Here is a 22796-nt window from a genome sequence, read left to right as displayed (position 1 = left end):
GTATTTACGGAAGCAGCGACGCTGTTTCCCTCAATGAAGGGCGAGTTATAAAGGACGGGCCCTAAAACCTGCACACTCCGATACTAGTGTACGACAAGCTTTCTCCCGAGTTCACCACGACCAGTGGTTTAAAACAAGACTGCCTCTCGCCCTTCATCTTCAACCTTATAATTGATTTGCCTAAAATTTTTCTGCCTGCCTCTGAAACTTCAGGGGTCGAAGTGCTCCCAGGGCATTCGCCAATTGACGTTGAGTATCCGAACATTGTTGCTCTCGGCAAATCAATTTGGTTTTCACGGGACACTCAAGTGAATCTCTCGTTTATGATGTTCTTCAACTGAATGTGCTGCACAAAGGCCGCCTCATGTTTCGGTTGGTACGATATTCGAGATATCGCAGTATATTTCCATAAAGGAGTAAGGCATAAGGGACTGCGCCTACCTGATGAACCCCAAGAAAGGCGAAACTGAGCTGTCGAAGAGTTTTCAGCAACCTCCGATCAAACCCAAACCTTATGATTGCAGACGAGCCAGTCGGCATGGTAGTTAAATTTGTTTACCTGGTTAGTTGTATAGGTCTCGGTGAACTGGCTGGAAATGAGATTACTTCTCGAATCGGGAAGGCTAGCTCAACTTGTCAACCTCCGGTACCTATGACACTGACGTGACGTCTGTTTGTCCGTCAGAGTCAGAGTATACACTTTCGGTGCGATCCTTCATGTTTTCCACACGCAGTGTTTAACTATCAGTATCTCTGAAGTATTTGTCGGGTCTGGTTGGAGCGGATTAATAGCGTTAAGGTAGGCCAGATTGTCTTAGGAAGAAGGAATTCTCCCACGATAGATGAATTACGCTTCATAGGTATGCTGGTAAGGGCATATACTTCGCACACCAGAAGACCGTTTGCTTCGTAGAGGTCCTTTCGCCTAACCGTATGTCGCGTGAAAGTGACCGAGAGGTGAACAGTGTATAACCTGTGTCATGATTTTTGTCTTCCAGTTATTATATTCACTGTATATTCGTATGGAACCTTTGTATGTGCATTTTAGCTCATCCACGCTTTTAGACAAGTAAAATATTGTTTATCCTAGATAACCCGGACCCTTTTTAAACTCGTTCTTTGGCACATTTCAAACGTTTCAGTTTACTTGTCTAAGAATACGATGGATCCACAGCTACGACCTTGTTTTTTTTTGACGCCGACGCAAACTCCGCAGATGCAGCTAAACGCTGGAATAACTGGTTTCGTACCTTCGACATCTATCTGAAAACTGCCAAATCTTCTAAACCTAACAAACCTGAAACTCTGATCCACTTTCTGGATCCCCTGCTATACGATCACATTGCTGATTATGCAGACTATGAATCTGTGGTCAACACGTTGCGGAAATTACATGTCCGACCGGAAAATGTCGTATATGCACTCTGCTTGCTGAAGACCCACAAGCAAGAGAACGGACAGATTGATCAGCTTGTAGGATAACTGAAGTCACTAGCCAAAGACTGAGTTTAAATCAGTGTCTGCAACTGGATCTCGAGACGAGTGCGTGTGTGATGCTGTAATCAACGACCTGGTGTCTATGTCCATCCGCGCGAAACTTCTAGCACGCAGTGAACTCACTCTGGACCAAGCATATCAGTTTGCTAGATCCATCGAGTTGGCTCACAAACAGTCGCAGTCATATGTTAGTAGTGAACCTATATCCTTATCTGCGATTCCGCCCACTTCACATAATCTTGTTGATTTGACCACTGCTTCTGTAAAATCCGTTCAAACCCCTGCTGTTGCTATGGTAAACATACTCTTTCATGGTGCTCTCTCCGAGAAACCGTTTGCAATCTCTGTGGTAAACGCGGTCACTTCCACCGTGTGTGCGTTCAAAAAATAGCACCAGGTAGCATACAAATTGTACATCGAAGCCCACTTTATCGTCATGATTTGCTGCGGCAGCACCTACCTGCCTGGAACGTGCCATCACAACCGTCGAAGTCAATGGCATCACTTTCCGTGCTCTGCTCAGTACAGGAAGTTCTTTTAGTTTCTAAACGTCGTGGAACTACACAACTGGAAAACCTACCCAACTTTCCCAGTCGTCACAATGGAATCTACGTCACTATCCTGTCGGACGACAGGTTACGATAGTCCGACAGAGGTGCATCAAAGAATGAACTGAAGCCCTTTGTAGTGCCAAACCTCCGCACCGACGTTCTACTCGGGCACGATTTCCTGGGTTCATACGGCAAGATAAAAATTTCATTCGGCGGGGACCGTGATTCTTCCACCGTCTGCGGCCTAACGGCAGTAAACGTTGAATCACTATCACTTTTCGCCAACTTGTCTCCAGATTGCAAGCCTGTTGCCACCAAATCAAGACGGCATCATCCGAATGATGAAGAATTCATTCGCGCCGAAGTTGACGACTTATTGCAAAAAGGTATCATCGAGCCATCAACGTCTCTCCGGAGAGCGCAGGCTTTGGTTACTAAGATTCTCAATCACCAGCGGCAGCTGGTTGTTGACTACAGCTAAACTATCAACAAAGTGACTGAGGAAATCTTTCACTACGAAGTCTACAGTACATTGCACCTCTTGTCTGCTTACCTTCAAGTCTGCATCTCCGCATCCGACAAGCCTTTTCACAACATTCAAAGAATGGCCTGTTTCAGTTTCGTCACATATCCTTTGGTGTCACAACCGGTGTAGCGTGTTTTCAGTGAACTATTAACAATATCATTAAGTCTGAAAAGCTGAAAAGTATGCATGCCTAAATAGACAATGTGACTATTTGTGGCAACACCAAAGATTGTGATAAGATAATCGTTCAGCTGTAGCACACTTTTGGTGCCTAGCTGCCGTACCACCCGGAAGAGGCCTGAGGGATGGGATACTGCCACATTGCCCGAGCCTCGACAGGAGAAGTTTAGAGGCAGAGGTCGAGTTCGGACCAAGGATCTTCCGGTCAGTAAATTCGCGCTCTAACCACTAAGCCATCTCGCCCCAAGATAAAAGCGTTCAGCTGTAGCCCCCTCCCGGTGCCTAGCTGCCATGCCACCCGAAGGAAGCACGAGGGCTGGGATACTGCCAGGTTGCCTAAGCCTAGACAGGGGAAGTCGAGTGGCGGAGGTCGGATTCGAACCGCGGACCTTCAGGTTAGTAATCCGCGCTCTAACCACTTCGGCCATCTCGCCCCAACCTAAGATGAACATGACTTCAGTCTCTAATCGTTTTTGAGAGCTATGAGGAATTGTGAAATCACGCTCAACGACAACAAAACCGTCACTGGTTCAACAGTCATCCGTCTCGTAGGTTTCAAAGGGTGTCATAAGGCCCGACCCTGAACACATGGAACCTATCTGTCAGTACCTCCTCCACGTACTAACACGGAACTAGCGCGCCGTCGGTATGTTCGCACATTGAGCTCATTGGATAGATTCATTTTCTGACGCAGTGAACAAACTAGTAAAGAATAAAGCATTCCCTGTACCTGCCGACGTAGAATTAGCCTTCGAGAGTTTTAAAAACAACTAGAAAATGCTACGTTAATAGATTATAATGAACCTTTGGTTGTTGAAACGGATGCCTCCGATGCTGCTATAGCCGCATCTCTCAGTCAAAACCATCGACCAATGCCCTTTTTCTTGAGGGTGCTGAATTCGAGCGAGAGGAATCATTCTGCCATGGAGGAGGACCGCACTATCGTTGAATCCCTCAGGAAATGGTGGCACTATCTACTCGGAGGTCCCTTCAAATTGGTCACCGATCAGCGCTTAGTCACATTCATGTATGGCGGTGGACAGAAGGGTAAAGTGAAAAACAACAAAAGACAACACTGGAGGACTGAGTTGTCCGAGTACAAGTGTGATGTTATCTACCGATCTAGCAGAGGCAATCATGTCACGGGCACTGTCGCGCAACATATGTGCTTCCATGGAGAGTAACAATCAACCTAGAGAGCTCCACAGCTGCCTCTGCCATCCAGACATTACCCGTATAAGCCTGGCGTGGAATTCTCACAATGTCCCGGCTTTCTATTGGGAATCAGTACTCTCCACACGCTCTCCACAGCCTCCGATCACAGTTATGTATGGCCACTGACCGTACTCCACATGAATGTTTGTTTCAATACGCAAGTCGCTCAACAGTTGGAATATCGTTAGAATCTTGGTTGACCACCACTGGTCCAATTCTGCTGCAGCGAGGTGATAGGTCATCCAAGTATAAACCACTAGTAAAAGAAATCGACCTTCTGAACTGCAACCCTTACTATACACGTATTGCGAGAGGGAAGNCTGAACTGCAACCCTTACTATACACGTATTGCCCGTCGAGAGGGAAGAGTCGCTGCCTAGCCTTAGCGGTTCAGAATACAACTGATGACATTCTCAATGTATTTGAATCCAATAGGGACACCGAACACCCAGATATGACTGAAACAACCGGACGTCAGCCCGACAGCTTTCAAGCATCTGAGCCCTCTTCGGTACCGTCCTCCGAAGCCCTGTGCTGAATAAAAGTAACCAAGAGGTAGACAGTATATGACCTGGCCATGAAGTGTGAAACCACTGACCAGTAAACTTGGTTCCGGTCAACAACTGCCCACTCCCTGGATGGGAACTTCGGGACTCAACCCATCAATGGTTAATGACACCATCAGAAATGACCCAATCGCGCAGTCATGCATCAAATCTCTCAACTTCACTGCGTAGGTACTAAATTCCCGAACTAACTGAACATGTCATTGCTTCCAAAGCTTGGCTGTATGTCCCACACATTCCCACTCATCGGTGATCGAAAATGTAGCAGCTGTCAGCACTGTGCCCGTGGAACATGGTTTAAAGCTGATATTGTTTGCTTGATTGTCTGCAGCCCCATGCGTTCAACCAGACAACATGGAATCAAACTGACTTCAGGAAGCCCACTGGGATCAATTACTCACCATTTTGTGTAATGTTTGGAACCAGGCACTGGGATACTTCCCCCTGGAAGGCGCCGCGCACCAACAACATCTGAACTCTTTGTAATTTCTACACCCTTCTGCCATCGTCAGTGCTAACACATCTACCGGGGACGTTAAAAATCTCTAGAGCTTTCTCTATCACCTTGAATTATAAATGATACGTTGAGAGACTGCACGTTTGGAAGCATGACTTTGAACTTTGAAGATAAGAAGCGCATAACGAAAGATAGTATGATGGTGTTAGGTGATGATGATGATGATGATGGTGATGGTGATGGTGATGATGATAGTGGTAATCATGATGAACGAGGCTGTTTTGCTTGAGTTCTGTTCTTCATCTTCGAAATTAACCACGCCAGGTTTTGTTCATGCTCCTCCACCAAGTTATCTTCGTGGGTAACTATGCCTTAAAGCTACTCTTTAGTAGCGCTTTTGGTGATTTAGGAGCAACATTCAAAGCGATAATACTATTTCCTCCTTCATATCAAGTGTAAGTCGTCACGTCACATTCTTCTTTCATTTCAGACTCCTTGGTAGAGATCTTCGGGTTGTTGAATATCTTGGACATCTTGTCCGTTAATCTCGCCACCAGTTCTTTGATGAAATAAAGCTGAATGTGAGTTTATGCATTATGTTTTTAAAAATCAACATTGTTTTGGGTGCTTACCTAACCCCAGTGTTGCCTTCGTGTAGCTTTTTGGTGTTTTCAAATGCTCATTTTTGAGCTTCCAACTCTTCACATTCGGGGGCACTCAGATTATCTTCAAGCTCACACTCCGACGGGCCGAATAAAGCTTGGTTTCAAGTTACCAATTCTCAGAAATCCTCGGCGTCTCTTTGACTTTCTTTTGTACTAATAGGTTTCTATTTGTATGACACTTAAATGTGCATACTACGACTGTATGGTCTTCATGATGCTGGTGATTCCGCCGTGGCCATAGTTCGGGGCTGGGTATAATGGGATCAAATGATGATTTGCGTTAGACGCTTCTTCATGATCTACCTGTCACCGTTCGTCGTAGGACACGTTCGTAGTAAGAACCACTGATGAAAATTGCGACAGTATGTTCTCTGTAGTCTTTCAGGCTGAACAACCCGTTAGACTACACAACTCGATGTGAATAGCATCATAGAAGTTTTCGTTCGGTGCAGCTAATCACTTCGGTAAGTTGTGCACGTGTATGTGTCACCCTTTCCGAGATCGTCTAGTAGACAATTTACGGTCATTCCACAGACGTGATAGCTCCGTAATTACTGACAAGTGTGATTTAGAGACGAACGGGGCACATACAAAACTTCGTGTTTTTTTTGTAATTCAAGCACGTCCACTGCCTGTATACTGATGTTTTTTTTCAGCAGTGGATACAAAGCCGGAGTGGTGTGCCTCACTTACACGTTTAGGTGAATGATGACGTGTACTGTATCCGTATTTTAGACCACAGTGTAGAAAAACCCGATGAATACCCATAACTAGTTAATACGAGAATACATGAAGTCAGTCTTGCATAATCATGCTGTAAAAAGGTAAAACCTGTTTGGAGTCGCCGCAAAAATGCAATCCAGGTGATTTCACGTTTAGTGAAAAATCGTCACCGACCAGTGCTATACTAACAAAACTTTGAAATGCGATAAGCGTGGGACGGGGTAGAAGATCTGGTGACCACTGGGCCAATCGGCGTTTCCTTCCTGCCTTCTCTAAATCCACGGGAACTACCATAGTGTACGCCGTGTCACCCTTTTACGTTGAGAACAGCACTCTGAGCATGGGTTCTGTCCTGTCCAACTTACTGTCATCGATCAGAATGTCAAACGTAATGTTTGATTTTATCTCTCGTTTTGTTTCTATTGAATCCATTTCGTGGCACAACATATTTTCTGTATCCTCGTCAACGTTCCCTTTTTGTCAGGAGCAGTGCCACGACACGTGTGAAACGGCTTATCACCCGCTATTTTAATCAGCTTCTCCGAGGCTGTCAGAACTCTCGGTGCCAAAATCCAAATTGTGCATCATCAACCCAATTTCAACATTCCCGTTTGACGCCCAATCAGGCCGCTATTTTAGCAATACAGCTAACTACCAACCAAGCAGAACTGTGCTATCCAGATGAAGCAACGACTGACACTTGCTCCGAAAATATGCCGTTAAACACAGAGGACCATGATGTTACAGAGCAACATATTGATGCAACCGAATCACGTCAAGTGACAGCTCCTGATCACGCCACTTCCAGCACATCCAATCTCAGTTCTTCAGGTGCGCTTACTGCAGCTGTGGACGCTAGTTCACTGAGCAATGTAATTGAGGATGAAGAGTCTTCTCGAACCTCTTTTATGACTCCCGGTGAAGTAACGAGGCTCCTTATGTTTTTATTTGACGCAGCGGACAACGAAGACGTGGCTCAACCACGTTCATCTGATAATCAAACTGCGTTGACCGATGCAGAAGAAAACCAGTCTTCCCACTATTCGAGCCTGTTTTCTCCAAACTATGGATGCGGTGCGTTTCTTGGTACGCTAATGTTCCTATTTTTCAACGCTCTCTCATTTTACTTCATGTGATGCACTCGGCAGGTAGTACGGGCAAACACTCAAGGAACTAAATACTTTCTCATCATTGTCATTTTATCAAGTATAAAACAATAGTCTCCTTAGTGACAGCTGGGAAAAGCGGTCGAAGTTTTCCGATGGCAATTTTGTTGCGATTTCAGATTTTGACCTCTGTGTTAGTGGATGTCCCTTGAGTTGATAGCACTTATGAAGTTTGCGGAGTATAACTACTCTCTTGGACGGGACTGTGCACGTACTCGTGAACCTCGTACCAAAATGAGTTTCCATTCCATTTCACATGTCCATTGTGTACTAATCCTTTTGCCCTCGGTGGGTGGCAACTCCTAAAAGACGCCAATGCGGTGTATTTAGCCTTCAGAGGAAAGCCACAAGATTTATTTTGGAAGATAACAGTATAACACCGCTTTTGTATTCACTTCTCGTGTGGGATTACTCAAAGTTTATATCTGTGGAATTATGTCTCAGCCTATCACCACAACATGGCTACAACATAACGATGGTCTGCGAAGATGATTCTCCTTAAAATGACAGGCTGATAAAAACTAGAAGGATTTGTGTAGCTAATTTTCACTCATGATACTGCAGTTGATCAAAGTCTTTCCGCGCCTATACTGGGCTGTATTTGTGCATTGTGCCTCTTGATTGTGTAGGGAGATTTTAGGATTCTAATCGAGAGTGCGCATTTCACGAGACTCCATAGTCGCGACCCCCTGGCTCGTAGTATGAACACTTAACCTTTCGGCCACGAGCGGTGGATCAGAAGTGCGATCAACTCCGATTCAAACAGGATATGGCACCGCTCATCTTCTACTCACGAGATCCACATAACATAGTCACACGTGTTGAGTGGCTTCCCGAGCGGCGAAGTCTGAGATATAAGTTTGACTCATTGGATGAATTTTATTCTTCCTCTTTGTTATTTGTATTATGTTGGTAGTGTGAGATTTGAGAATTTTACTGGGAATTGTGCTCTGTGTGTGAAACCAGTCTATGTTGAAAAGCCGAGGGGTACAGTAGTTGTCGGCTTTTCAGCGTAGAGTGACTTCATTTGCAGGTCGTATTTCGTGTGTTTGTACCATCTTCAAACCAATCATCAATTTTGACATCAACTCGTTTCATTCGGAGTCGTAGACGATGGGGCAAAAATCTCAACGCTGTTTGCCATACTACATTTTCTAGTTACATTTCAATCTGACTTGATAACTACCACATCATTCGGCCACGTGGTCTATCACATAATTCTAGTGACCTGAGGGCTCATTTCAGAATATCATAGTGTGCAGTTAATGGATAACTATGGAGGGGGCCACACCGTGAATAATGAGTTGCGTTTGCTGTATCTGTTTCCAACAAAAGCTGTGGGGGGTTGGAACACATATGGCTGAGGTTTGAATTCGAGGCTCAGTCTATGTTAGTGTTGCGTTATCACCGAGGTCAACTACCGCTTGATATGTGAAATAGCAATCGCCTTTACCTTGGTCGTAAGTGGCGTTCGCTATAAATATTGTTTCATGACAAGAAATCCTTCGCTCCTTAGAGGCTTTCGCTCTTGGGCGGACAGCTGTACTGTACCAAAGTGCTCTTTGTGCAGTTGCACTTATATCCAAAAGCGACAAATACCATACCGTATTTTCGATGTTCTCATCTCGCCTACGTGATAATATGGCAACATCGAGGGCGATGTGATATTGTAGCATGAGTTTGGATGCACTCTTGCCTGAGACTTCAGGTGATCGTATTCCGCGCTTGATCGGAGATGTCACAGAGTATGATTGCGAACCCATGTCACCAGTTTTCGTGCTGTTGGTATTTATCCCGATTGCTTAGGTATTTAGAAGCATAGGCAGTGCACTCGGATCTTTGTGGCAGGGTTACATTTCCTCCTCTCTTCAATTTTGTTTTATCCACTAAGTGGCTTTCTTTGGCCAACCAGAGGACATTATTGTCCTGGTGCTGGTGCGAGTTACGTAGTTATTTATCTTGTGGCGACCAGAGGACCTTCATACTGCCTTCCGGTAGCAGCTGAGCAATCAGGTTTTTTTGCCATATCTATCAAGTTTATCATAACTTAATTTAACTGTTTGTCGGAGCTCGATGAATCACACAAACTAAGATTATTCATTTCTCTGGCTGTACTGCAACCTCACTTGGTCGCAATCGGATGTGTCTAACTAAAAAGCGTATCTAAAGTCGTATGTCACTATTGCTGCGTTTCCTGCTGCACGAAAACATACCAGGCGGATGGTCGCAGCATCTTGTTTTACCTGCCTTCCTTCCAACTGTGTATAAATCGCACTTAGCTGTATCAGCGTTGTGCCTGTAGTTGAAAACGCACTGTGAAGACTTCAGCTGCTCAACGCTAATAGGTATTACTACTAATCCGATTACTGCCACTCACGATTGCTAGACTGTCTAGCTTGGCATTCTAACTGCAGCAATCTGGACAACTTGGCGTGCAAAGTGAATGGCCTTCCATCTAGGTAGTTAAATGATCTAGCAGGGGTTTTCTTACTTCATGCTGACCTCGTATCCCTGTTGAGGATTGCGTTTTTGAGAGTGGCTTTTTGAGGAACTGTGACTGGTTTGTCGTGCACTGTCTGCTGCTCTAGACAATAGCGATCCGGATTGAACTAGGCTTTGAAACCAGATGCCACCTGTCTTGGTTGCGATGATACTTCTACTACTTAAAGATCATCTAGAATGCTGCTGGTAGTCCCATTCTGATTTTTCACTGCTGTGTATCACACATCCTTTTTGTCGGCATCGTACTTACCCTTCTTGCCGTTTTGCGGTTAAGGGCCCATGTATATTTCTGGCGTATTGTTTTCGGTGATGGTGATAACCTTATTCATTGATTCATTGATTTGTCATTTTACCGGTGTCTTATTTATGGGTCGATAACTATTAAATCATCTCAAGCAGAGCTGAATTGTGAGGTTGTGTATCGCGCACTGAAAGAATCGTACAGCTTGGTTACAGATGGTTTGATAATGAAATCCAGAACTTAAAATGCAGATAGACATTAATTCGCTAGAGTAACGACATAACTGGTTCCACCTAGTAGGTGTCAACGCAAGTCGGTGAACGGTAAAAGATAAGCTTCGATGACCTCACCGTTTCAACGGAAGCACCATCTAACTTTGAGCCTGCAGCAGTGGTTCTCAACCTGGAGGGAGAAATTCTCCTAAGAGAGTATATCGATGGTTCAGCGAGGGTCCTGTGTGTTCGTATCAAGTGACACATATCCTGAATTAAACTACCTACGACAGGTGTTTTCATTCCAAGAAATTGATCAAAAGGAAACGCACAGTTCACACAGAGGACCAACGCATTCGGACGACAGTAACTTCCAATTGGTACCACATGAATTCGAGAACTCGGGTGACATGTCACACATCCTTCCACTGATATACAACACATTAACTTTCAAACCATGTCTTTCTGTTTAACTGAGAGGCACACATGCTAGCATGTTATATCGTTCCACCACACCCTGTTGGAGTGCTCACGTTGAGAAGGGTTCCTGAAGTGTTTATAATATGTTCCTTGATGTACGTTAGCTTTCCATTCACCTTTTTTGCTGCTGCTGCTGGTGGTGGTGGAGGATAAGTTTGGACACTGCCTTGCTATGCTTCTTTTAACTGGTCTGTCGATTTGATCAACTTTTTGCATATCATGCGTCATACGCTTGGTAGCTGGTGCAGCCGAATCATTTTCAACATCTTTTCTACGTCTCCGGGTTCTGTTTTTTTTTCTGAAACACACTAACGGTTCATTAATTCTGTCGGAAATGCCTTTAAGTTTACCAAAAGTGCATAGTATACTTGTTTGCATGGTAACCGCTAGTGAGTACTGACTTTTCGACGGGATAGGGTGTGCCGCGCCCAGGACTATCAGATTTTGATAGTGTGTTCCTGTGCCACAATGGGATTGGGTAATTTACAGACTCTCACCTTACGGGTACTGTAGATAAGCTAAGGTCAAGGATTCAACCAGTTTGTCAAAGATGGTGGGTGTGGAAGCATAATGCGTCAGTGTTAAAATTCTGATGGTATCATTGACTACAAACCACGGTCATTTTACGTTCCAAATATTTCATTCGTAGCTCAACCTGGTCCGAGGTCGACGCCACTTAAGTATTCTGCCGTTAGAGATCTTGCGGACTCCTAAATCCAGTTCACCTAATTATCTCGATTGTTTAGATGCTGCTGCTTCGGGTGCTAACACAACTGCACGACCGTCATCCTCATCCCTCACGCCATTTCTAAGCAGCGCCAATCCAAGTTCAGACGCCTTGAAAAGTTTCCTGAACAACACTAATCCAAATAGCAATTTGGCTTCACTTGTGTCTTCACTGAACACAATACAAGAACGGGAATCCAGAACGCGTGGTCTAACTCTGGGCGAGTTGAAAGAGACCCTAGATATTGGCAAAGAACAGGGTGACTGGTCTCATCTGATTTCGCTCCTCAGTGCGGTGTTCAGTTCCTACGAAGCTCTATCTTCAAGTTTTTTAGCGGAATCTCAGAGGGTGGCAGATGATTCAGACCTTCTGGTACATCGAACCAATGCAAAAAAACCTCGGGAAGACACACGGACCCAAGATGTTATTCCCATGGACGTGTCAGTCTCCATTGGTGAGATAATAAGCGAAATGGATCAACATGCAGTGGGTAAACCAACTGCTGATAACCGTTGCGAAGGTTCTGTCGATCGTCAAGACAGTAAGTTCCTTTAGTTCACGATCTACTGATACTAGAAGTATTGCTTGGACTGCATTCTTTTTGGTGAATACAATAAGCTGATATGCACCGTACATTGTTGAGCGCCGCATTATTCCCAGTTAACTGCTAAAATAATGAACTCATGACTTAACTTCCCTGACAACGCTATGGCTATGTTCCCTTCTGGATTAAAGATTTTTATGATATAAACAAACTACGATTTATCATGAAGGAAACTACTCAAGGCTTCACAAAGCTCCTCCACTGTCGGTTTCACTTTGAGGCTCATTAGGTGGGCGCAGTCTCCACGTGTCTGTCAACCTTATGTTCTGTTTCAATTCAGTTTGTACGAAACTTGCCTACCTGGTATGCTCCAAGGAGGGCGAAACCGGTCGTTGTATGTCGAGGAGTTTTCAGCAACTTTGTGAGTAATTTCCCCCAATAAAATATATAATGTGATATCGCGAACGTGGTACCAGCTGAATCATGAGGCGCAGCGCATTCATTTGAAGCGTACCATAAACGAGATATTCATGGTGGTCGTTGGCTTGTTCGCTGAGCTGGGCAATTTCCTGAGCTACCAACATTTTCCTCTATAACGAAACGAGATATTCAGTTAGGATTCAGCTGAATCTGCTGTTGAAATCAAATAGATGTGCAAATGTACATATTTTTTGAAACGAAGACTATTTTGATAACAATTGACTCATTTTTCAGCCACTGTTGAATTAGTTGGGCGATTTGTCGAACCTTCCAGCACTTCTGTCGTCTAGGGTTTACATCCTGTCCAGCAAGCGACTTTTAAAAATTAAGGTTGACACTAAAATTGTTCGTTTTCTCTAGTTTCGTCATTGTGGAGTTTTCTAAAGTTGAATTGTCTTGATAGTGCAGCCTGATTTTCTAATAGAAGGCAGAATGATTCTGCTGACCTGCTTGTCTCACTGGGAAGATACAAAATACCGGCTTGAAATGATTTGTCATGCACGTGCCGTGCGACGTTCTCTGACTCGTGTTTCACCTATGTTACATCGAGTGGCGGCCGCTTACACGAAAAACTTTCGAAAGCCTATATTCAGAAGTGTTGTGAACTGAGGTGCCAATTCAGTGTGTTGTTTACAGGCGCTCCTTATGTAGCACCTTTGCCTGCAGTCTTTTTGGTATGTTCGCATCAATCGTTAAAGTCATCCAAGATTCTCGTCGTGTATCGTTCCTCATAATTATAATTTTTGTTGGTTCATCTTTATCTCAGCCAAAACTTCTCTTGTCGAGGATCTTCCTGTATCTGGGGATGCGGACACGGAATCAACTGCACCGCTACCGCCGGTCAGCATTCCGGACGTTAGGCTGGCTTGGTCGTTGATATCCAGTATACCTGAGCAGCAGAATGTGGTTGACGTACTTCTCCGAGCTGTGCGCCGGTTGGTTGTGGGTAGCCTATATCAACTCCTGGTTTCTCAAGCCCCGGATGGGTTGGGAGACATAGACCCTCCTCCAGTGGTGCGCAACACGCAACAAAGGTTATTAAACCTGTTTTGCATTCTGTATGAATGCCCGTTTGCCACAGATCCATTGCATTTCGATGTGAGTTCATGCTTTCATACTTTGCTTTTCATTTTTTTCACCGCGTCTTGCGCCACTACTTATACCTCGCACCTTAATTCCGAACATTCGGTTATCAGTCTTCCGTAAACTCAACTGTTCAACACAATGTTACGAAGGGTAGCAATACATCATCTCAAGGTCTGCCCATCGCATTCTAAGAAATCTTAGGCGATAATTGGGCTAACAGAACATCTTTGAATCGTGCTAAGGATTTCTTTGGGGACACATGTCAGCATATAGTTTCTGCTCGCAAGTGCTGAAGCGGGGTGACTATTGTCTCGAACTTAGTAAGCTACCTAACTTTGCTGTCATCAAAATAAGATTTGCATGGTGGAAGGACACATTGTAGGCTTTGAAACTTTTGGGCCCACAGGAGAACAGAAGCTTAAATAATCACCCGTCCGCAACATACAGATAACCAAATCCGCTTATTTTGACACGTTTTGTTAGCGCACTGGCGCTGACACTATGGCTTTGTTACTCAGTGCGTGAGCTTTAGGGGTATTTTCTTCCGGTATTCTTGTCCAGAAGCTCGCTGGATACCAATTTCTGCACAGATGGTTGGGACACACCTATTGAATTGTTCCAAAGCTGAGGAAAACCTAGGTTTCTTACCACAAGGTGACCATCGCCACGATAAAGTCTCACGACAAACGAACTCTGGGGGACGGAAGAGTGCCCATTTCGACACATTCCGGTTGACGATGGTTTGACAAGGGCGCGATGGAGGAAAGTCGCAACTTTCGAGGATGATGAGAACGAGATCCTAGTGGTGGAATACTAGTCGTAGTATACACTATGTAAATAGTTTTTCTTGTGTACTTTTGGTATGCATTTGATCGTGACTTGTGACCATGCGTAAGTTGTTGTTAATCCTTTTTTTTAAGGCATTCACCTTCGTTTTCCTGTTTGTGTAATGTGGTTATCTGATTTTCATCACTCCTCACAAAAGTAGCACACATAATGCTGTCCGGTCCGTTCGCACCGGAGCCAAATCTGAACACACACACACACACCAATCCTCACCGGATTGGCATACGGTGCCCGATTTGCTTGTTATGGATGACTGCAACGGTTCATGTCAGCTGAAGACGAGTAACTTTGCAACCAGCCTACCCTAATCCCTATGTTAAAACATAGATCGCTGTGTGTAAACCTGATGGAATGCGAACATTTGGGTGCACTCGCATCCCCTCAGCAGGGTCAAATGAGGGTTTATGTCTACTAGCTGAGTTGGAACATATGTACAGGCAAATATCACAGCAGCATGGCTCGTGAGCCGTGTCTAAGTTATATCATTATTTGGAGTTGATGACGAGCTATCACTCCTTTGATCGCCATGATGCTCCACGCTTCCATCAAAAACATTTGATAACATTGACGGACAACCAACCATAATCAATCTCAGCCAATCGATTTCCGTTTTCATTTAAGTGAAAAGAGTATTTAGAATATATCACCTACCTGCTTCAAATCTAGGATATGTTTTGATCCCATTTAGCGAACAGTATTTGGTCTGTTCTCTCACAATTGTCCTTCCTTTTATCGCCGTCTTTTTCGTCAGCATCTCTTGCTGAACATCAATCGGGCGGTGACCTGGTTGCCAATATCTCTACAAGCCCGTTTATGTCATATCTGGGCGGACACCGTTCGTTTACCCTTGGCTAACTGCACGACGCCTCCGGCCCCGGAACATACCAACCTATGGTCACTGCAAAGTATTTTACAACAAAATATCACTCTGCGCTGTCTAACTACTAGCCATGGCGTACCAAACGAAGACAAACAGCTATGTGAAGCTGCACTTGTACTTCGCATTGTCTACTATGCCAGTCTGTTAGCTGGTCAAATGGACAAGAAGGAGTTGCTCGAACGGGAAGCAGTGGAAAATCGCGATTTTGAGCTGCTGATGCGAGCTCACAGAAGCCACGAGGTAGTTCGTTTTCCCTCATTGATTTGTTTTGGAGCTTTTTCTCATTTGTGGCTTGTTGAAACTAGACTTCTAACTTAGACTGTCCGTTTTTAATGGGTTTGACTGTTTTCTGTGCCTAAGTAACCATGGGTCTTTTTTCGTATGCTTGTAAACGGTTGGTTTTTTCCATTACCCAATTTCGTGGTAACTGGCTGCGTCGGTTCACCTGTACAGTGAACTTTCCCGGGAAACTTCATAGTACTATTGTACGAATGCGTAATGGTGGGTCCGCTAGTAGATTTAGGAGTAGTTGGAGTGCTGCTTGGTTCAAACAAATCTCTAGGCTCATCGTGCCACTCTGAAGATAGCTGGACCGCTATCATCGACCTTTGGACTTTTGCTCGATTATCACAATATTGCATAGTGATACCGAGATGCCTCCACACACGTGGCACTCTTTCATGAGGCGGTTATCAGCGAGCTCGTCGTGTATCGGCCAACTGAAGGTAGATTTGCAGTGCCAACTACGTCACAACCCTTATACTATCCTTGATGGCAAGACGCAGCAATTACTATGTTTGATCGGTCATTATATTCACTATACGAGGGGCAATGCAGCGTACTACCGGATATGAATTTTCCGAACCACGTGAATAGTGGACGATGCTGTGCAGTTCTGTGATCCAACTTGAGTTGAATGCAGTCAATTATGGGAGAGGAAGCTCACAGTAGTTTTCGCTATTTGGGCTTTACGTCACTTATTTTGTACACACTTCCAAATAGTCTATGTACTCAAGGGAATGCCCTCGTGGAGTATTTCATTTGTTGCTAATACCGGCATCTTGTTAGTCTAGGATCACTGTAGTTCCGAAAGTTCCGAATACAACCTCACATTGCTAGTTAATCAGCTAGCCAGTCAGTCACTCAGGGGCAAGATTGACCAAGTGGTTAGAGCGCGAATTTACTGACTGGAAGGGCCGTGTTTCAAACCCGACCTCTGCTTCTCGACTTCCCCTGTCTAGGCTTGGGCAACCTGGCAGTATTCCAGCCCTCGTGCCTCCTTCGTGCGGCATGGCAGCTAGGCACCGAAAAGGTGCTACAGATGAACGATTTTTTTCAGTCACTCAGTCCGCTACGGTGAAACTGGAACCTACCGCGGTGTACAAAACAAACAACAAAGACAGCAACACCAGTGTTGGCACTGATGCTTCACTGCCGTAATGGCGTAATGGTTTGTGCACCTACATATCCCACTGACCTATACTGGGGACTGTACACGTAACACTCACAGATCCTCCCGTACGAGGTTGGTCAGTGGTTAACGGTCTGACCAACATGGTTTCCTGGCCTTCCAGGTTTGAGGTTGGAACATGTATAGCAACTTTTTCTATAAAAATGACAATGCATTTCCCGTCAAATACGGCTGCCTTCAAGCCTTTGAGTGAAGGCTTTGGTCGAGGACCCTAATTGTCCTGTCTAGTTTCGGGGATCGTTGCAGCATCCCAACCAACGTACAACCATGATGTGCACACTTACAAATAATCTCATACTCAATTGGCTCCTTTGGGTGGTCTTCTAGGGCCGGAATCGAGATGCATGGACAACGGTGAATGCCTGCTTCAGCTGTTTGCTGACTACGGAATGCTCCAATGCCGTACTAACTTCCGAAGCAACCGAAGCCGCTTGGCCACATATCGACTCAACCTTCGACACAGATAGACCACATAGCCACTAGCGATGGGTGACAGTCACTGAATGTCGCTCCTTTTGGATCACCTGAGTGGGTTCGGGTTACGCCCTTGTTTGCTGCTGCTTCTCATTAAGCTTTTTGAGGGCGCGCAAAATGCCCGCATCTCGTTTGTTTATTGGGAAACCCTCGGACTCTGATGTGAAGCAAGCCAACCAGAACCACGTGCTGAGGTCCCTTTCGGACAACACGTCTTCTGAACTGAACTCCTACCGCAGGATAGTGGGTGCTCCGCTTGTGCAGCGGGACAACCAAATAAACCTAGGCGCTGAATCTCGAGCAACACTCTAAAGTTCCTCGAAGCTCAGACTCGTCTTCCTGCTAATTCAGAGTACCATACCGCCCAACAAACTGTCAGACTTTAGCTGGAAAAGAGCATCTGCTCGAATAGAGACGCTTTGCGGGTTCAGAAGGCTGGCGAGGTGAAAGAGACGGGATACTCAGGGAGTGTGTGCAAACTATTCGAGCTGATTCCCATAATGCATCCAAAAAGCCTCCGGTGAACGAAGTATTCACTAATAACAACGGCTCGCTTATCTGTGGAAAAGAGGAGTACCTGGGTTGTTTGTCTGAACACTTTGGAGACCAATTCAACTGGCTACCTACACTCGTTCATCCGGATCCCAACACAACCCTGAACAGTGAAGTGGGAACCTCCAATGGATTAGGAAATTAACGAGTGTCTTTTGTCGTTCAAGCGTTATCGAGCTGCTAATCCTGTTCAAAGATGTAGGTGATTGTTGCACTTATTTGCCTCTATCTGGGAGTTAGAGGCCGTTCCAACTGACTGCGCTTAGTCGATGGTGGTGATCCTTTTCGCAGTATGGCCATCATAGAGGAACTAGCTTGACTCTCGTAACTAGACTCTTTACTTCCTCTTACGAAGGAGCTTCAATAGGCTACACTAGAACAGCAAGTAGAATTCCGGCCGAGTTAAGGCTGTGTGGACCACATCTTAACAATTCTTGAAATGTTAAAAGGACGAAATGCGTATTGGCTCTCTACAATCTTGGTTTTTTCAACATCAAGAGTGCGTCCGATTATTTTTACCGGAAGGTCTACAATACCCCGGTGTTCAAATCTGTCTAAGCGAGAGGCTTGTCTATCTGGAGCATGCAAACGACAGTTCTCATTTTGGAATAAGAGCAGGAAGTGCAAGTATTACTTGAAAAGCCGCCCAAGGTCTTCCAGTCTTTCAACATGTGCTTCGAGCCCACAAAGTGCAAAGTCATTCTGCAGGATCTGCAGTCTTTGAACATATTTGAGAATTCAATGTGTGACCCGCATATTTTGGAAGTTGAGTTAACTCAAACCGTAGTGTGACGCACGAAGTTACCTCACGAATCTCGAGGACCAGAACTTCGCTCCCCAATTGGCGCCACTTGTGGCGTCAAAAAGCATTTTAGTGGGTCTCAAGAGACACATGTATCAGGCCATCTTGTTGCACGCCTTCGAGACTTGGCCAATTCCAAACTCCAGGGCTGGTTTGCAGTTGATGGATCCCGGTTGGCGCTATGTGAGCACCTCTGCTGAAAATTTGTGCTGGTGGGAAAAATGGTGCTCAGCACATAACTGAAGCATTCGTCACCCATCATCTGTGCGAATTGGTTGTCAAGTTGAACTCCTGCCGGACTTAGTCGGTTCACCTGAGAACTCGTGTCACCTGCTAGAACCAAGATACCTGCGCTTCTTTCTGGCCTAAACAGCTTTGATAAATCCCCATTGATATCTTTTTCAGCCTCAGGTCTACCGTCTGCCGCAGCTTATGCTGATGCAAGAAATAAACACACTTTTTGCTTCGAGATATAGTAAGCTTAATTTACCTGATGAACCGAGCAGCACGAAGACGATGATTTACTGGACTCCAATCCAATGAAGTTCATCCGGCCCTGGGGCTAGGCATAACTTTCATACCGCGTATGCCACGATCCAGACACCCGAAGAGTAAAGTGGAAATAATTTGGTTTCGTCCCGAAGGGTTAGAAGTTTATGACCTAACTGCAGTCTCGTATGCATGTTTCCGGGGCACAAAATAAGTCGACCGAAAGAGCAATCGAAGTCCAATTCGACAGAGTACGGAGGTTGAAAACCACAATATGGAACTCAATATGGATTTGGTTTATTCTATCGACTAGGAGCTTAGATACGGATAAGCGGTTAATCTTAATCACCTTAATCACGAGAAGGATTTATTTGAAGAACATGTGAAGGGTGTTGCTCTCCGAGCCTCTTTCAGAATGTCGCAAACCGCGACGCGGACGACGTATGATTTGTCAGAAGGGTATGAAAAAGACATAAAGAGTTTGGGTATTGTTTTGTTGTACGCCTTCCAGGATGAGCTTCCCGTGACCTCTCCTGCGTTTGGCTGAGGACATTACAAGAAACGGTGGGTAATCGATGTCAGTGGTGTTCGTGCTGTCAGTTTCTTTCCATGTTGTCTGATTGGGCATTTGGAGGTGTAGGCTCCTCAGAATGCCTGACATGGGCCAGCACTAGGTTCCCTCCCTCACCCATTCTTTTTCTCTCCTTTTCACTCTAGGGCTTTGAACACAGTCAGATGGAACTTATGGTTGTATGGCAGTGGACCATCAATGTCAACACTGATGTTGCTGTCTTTGATAATGGTGGTGATGCATGTGAGGAGAAGCCGATAAATGATGGGCTTTAAAGGCGAAGGTCACTTCCCGGTTACTTAGGCGGAAGAAGATATTTAGTTGAGGCACTTCATCTTTAGCTTCGAATTACAAGTCTAACCCCCATGGTAGGGGGAAGATTCAGTGTATTGTCTACAACCGTGGGATCCGATTTGGCTGGTTTGACTTTTATTCCAGCAAAAACACTTATCCGGCGTTTTTAGAAGATGATTTCCATAAAAATAACCAGTCCTCCAAGAAGTTAATTCTTCACTTATTGAATCATTCCCATGGTACTTGCTTCATGTAGTTTTTACCTTGAACCGAATTCCAGGGAGTTCAAAAAGAACTACTGCACCATGTTTCATTAGTTCATTTTATATTGGAACAGCCTTATTCGGTTTTGTATTGCGACATTTTTTCCTTGAATTACATGATATCAGTGTTTTGTTTTCTATGTCCCCCTAGCCACGCGTCGGTCGTTCACGAAATGGCACAGTTGAGGATCCGTTGGCCAAAGCCTTGTCTCTATCTCCCAATGACTGCCGTCATCCGTTTATTCCTGCCAAAGACTTTATCAACGAAACTCTAAATGAACATTTGAAGGTATGTTACCCGGCTTTCCGGAAGATTTTAAAGCCAGGTTGGCGTGTTCACTGAGAATAACCGTGACAATAAGGATGACGCGTTAGGTAATCATAACTGGGGTTGAGGACCTCCACTGGTAAGGTCGCGTAAAATATTCTCTCACGAGCAAAACACACAAAAGTGGGTTGTACGGGAAAATTCGAGGAAAACTCTGTATGATTTTACGGTACTATTTGGGTGTCTGACGTTCCGCCACTCAGCAAAAATGTTTCTGACTTCTTATTTGCTGTCATCGAGCAAGGGTAAACGCGATGCTCCGGGACTAATCTTCGAATCTTTTTTATGCGATCGTACGGCACCTATCATTGGTTTGTTTGCAAAACTAACTCTGATTGTCAGGTTGTTGCCTATCTGTACGGTGTCCTCTGCAAGACTAGCCGTGTATCCGCGTTCTGTCCAATAGATGGTATTAGAGCTGTCAGGATGTCACAAGGCAAATATCCGTTTATCTTATAAAAATGCGAATCTAGGTTGTGCACTGGCGAAGTTAAAAAAATGTTGCATGGTGAAGTTAACTTTCAACAGTATGAAGATTTCAAAACAACCACTTAGATACTTGATTCAGCTTGCTTTCATTTTTTGTGCTTTGCTGCGAAAGATGAGGAAAAATTAAACGCACGTTGCTCTAAAATACAAGGTCGCCTATATTGGGAGATTGTCATTGAAGCAGCTCCCATCTTAGCATGACCGTATGGCTGAGACGCCGGCGTAACAGAAGTTTTCCCTCCCGGTGGCAATAAAAAGCGATGATTATTCTTTTCATCATAATTCCGGTGGTTTGAAACTAAGTGAACATGGAGGGACAGGCAGAACTCGTTTTGCTACAAGTATGTGTTCAGAATGAGCCAACTGAGCTGAAGGCGCAAGTGCTGTGCGTAAAATCAGCTACCACAGTTGGGCGCGGACAAACGTCAAGAATTCAATATAGTCATCTCTCCAATGAATGGCTACTCTTGAGGGACGTAAAGTGCAGTTGTCTGGGGGGGGGTCTCCTTCACATGAAGGAACTAATGTACTGAGCATTCAACTTGCGCTTTCTCACCTACTGTTGTGTTCGTGCTGGTTCAGTCACCCATTCAGTCACAGGCAAATAGTGTCACGTCTACTCATCTGTGCTTCCCAACGAAAACCGTGCGGATATTGATCTCTTCACAACACTCAATCATCTCGTTAATACAGCATTATTGATGTTAATTCTTCTACTTGAAACGACACACCTGTGGATTTTGATTAGATTTTTCGTTTTGATCGCGTTTTGAGCTCGTGTTTCACCATTTTTCATTCATGAAGTCCTCAACCGATTCGGTTCCTTGACCCACCTAAACACACACCTTATTTTCCAACGAAGCGGAAATCTTGCGTTTGATAGAATTTTCGAAAATGCTGCAATTCTTAGTTGTTTCTTGGCCTAGTCCGTACAACGGGATTTGTAATAAAATTGAGCTACCAGATTAATCAGGATGGTGGCGTTTTGGTCCTGTGATAACCGGAGAAAAACGTAACTGAATGGACGCGCAACCAGTCGTTGTGAATTCATTTGATTTGTCCCAGTCAGGGCATCCCGCAATTATTAGCACCTCGTGTACCTTAGTCTGGAGCAATCATCCGCCTAAGTTTGACTAAGTAATTGTTGTAATGGCAGGGAGAGAAAAATATGCAAACCACTTTATTTGTTGAGATGCCTCAGTGGTTAGAGCGCGAGTTTACTGACCGGTAGGTCCGTGGTTCTAACCCAACCTTTTCATCTCGACTGATTCTGTCTAGGCTTGGGCAGAAAGGCAGTACCTCAGCACTCATGCTTCCTTCGGGTGGCATGGTAGGTAGACACCTGAATGAATGATTCTTTGTCTTCCGAATCCTAATTCCTTCCGAAAATTCTCGTTGTGAATAGGTCGAACTGCAATGCGATGCGAGTGTCGGGGTAACCTGGCTTTCACACAACCACAGATAATAGGCGGTGGTTGGTATCATCTTGAGAGATGCTGGGTGTCCAAACAAGTGGTAA

General features: G+C 44.8%; 1 protein-coding gene across 1 annotated transcript in view; it reads left to right on the top strand.

Annotated features, from left to right (window-relative positions):
• Positions 1-5481: 5481 nt before the first annotated feature.
• T265_05172 (hypothetical protein) overlaps positions 5482-22796 on the top strand; it is a gene marked incomplete at both ends in the record, with an annotated part of 33032 nt that continues 15717 nt past the window's right edge. The window contains 7 exons of the mRNA XM_009170104.1: positions 5482-5573; positions 6865-7466; positions 11728-12249; positions 13499-13830; positions 15353-15784; positions 20612-20749; positions 20787-20835. Of these exons, the coding sequence (XP_009168368.1) occupies positions 5572-5573; positions 6865-7466; positions 11728-12249; positions 13499-13830; positions 15353-15784; positions 20612-20749; positions 20787-20835 (2077 nt within the window). The remainder of the gene's footprint in view (positions 5574-6864; positions 7467-11727; positions 12250-13498; positions 13831-15352; positions 15785-20611; positions 20750-20786; positions 20836-22796) is intronic.

Source organism: Opisthorchis viverrini (assembly GCF_000715545.1).
Source record: "Opisthorchis viverrini unplaced genomic scaffold opera_v5_93, whole genome shotgun sequence".
Taxonomy (NCBI): Eukaryota; Metazoa; Platyhelminthes; class Trematoda; order Opisthorchiida; family Opisthorchiidae; genus Opisthorchis; species Opisthorchis viverrini.
The sequence above is the reverse complement of the archived record's forward strand: the minus strand, read 5'-3'. Positions and strand labels throughout refer to the sequence as shown.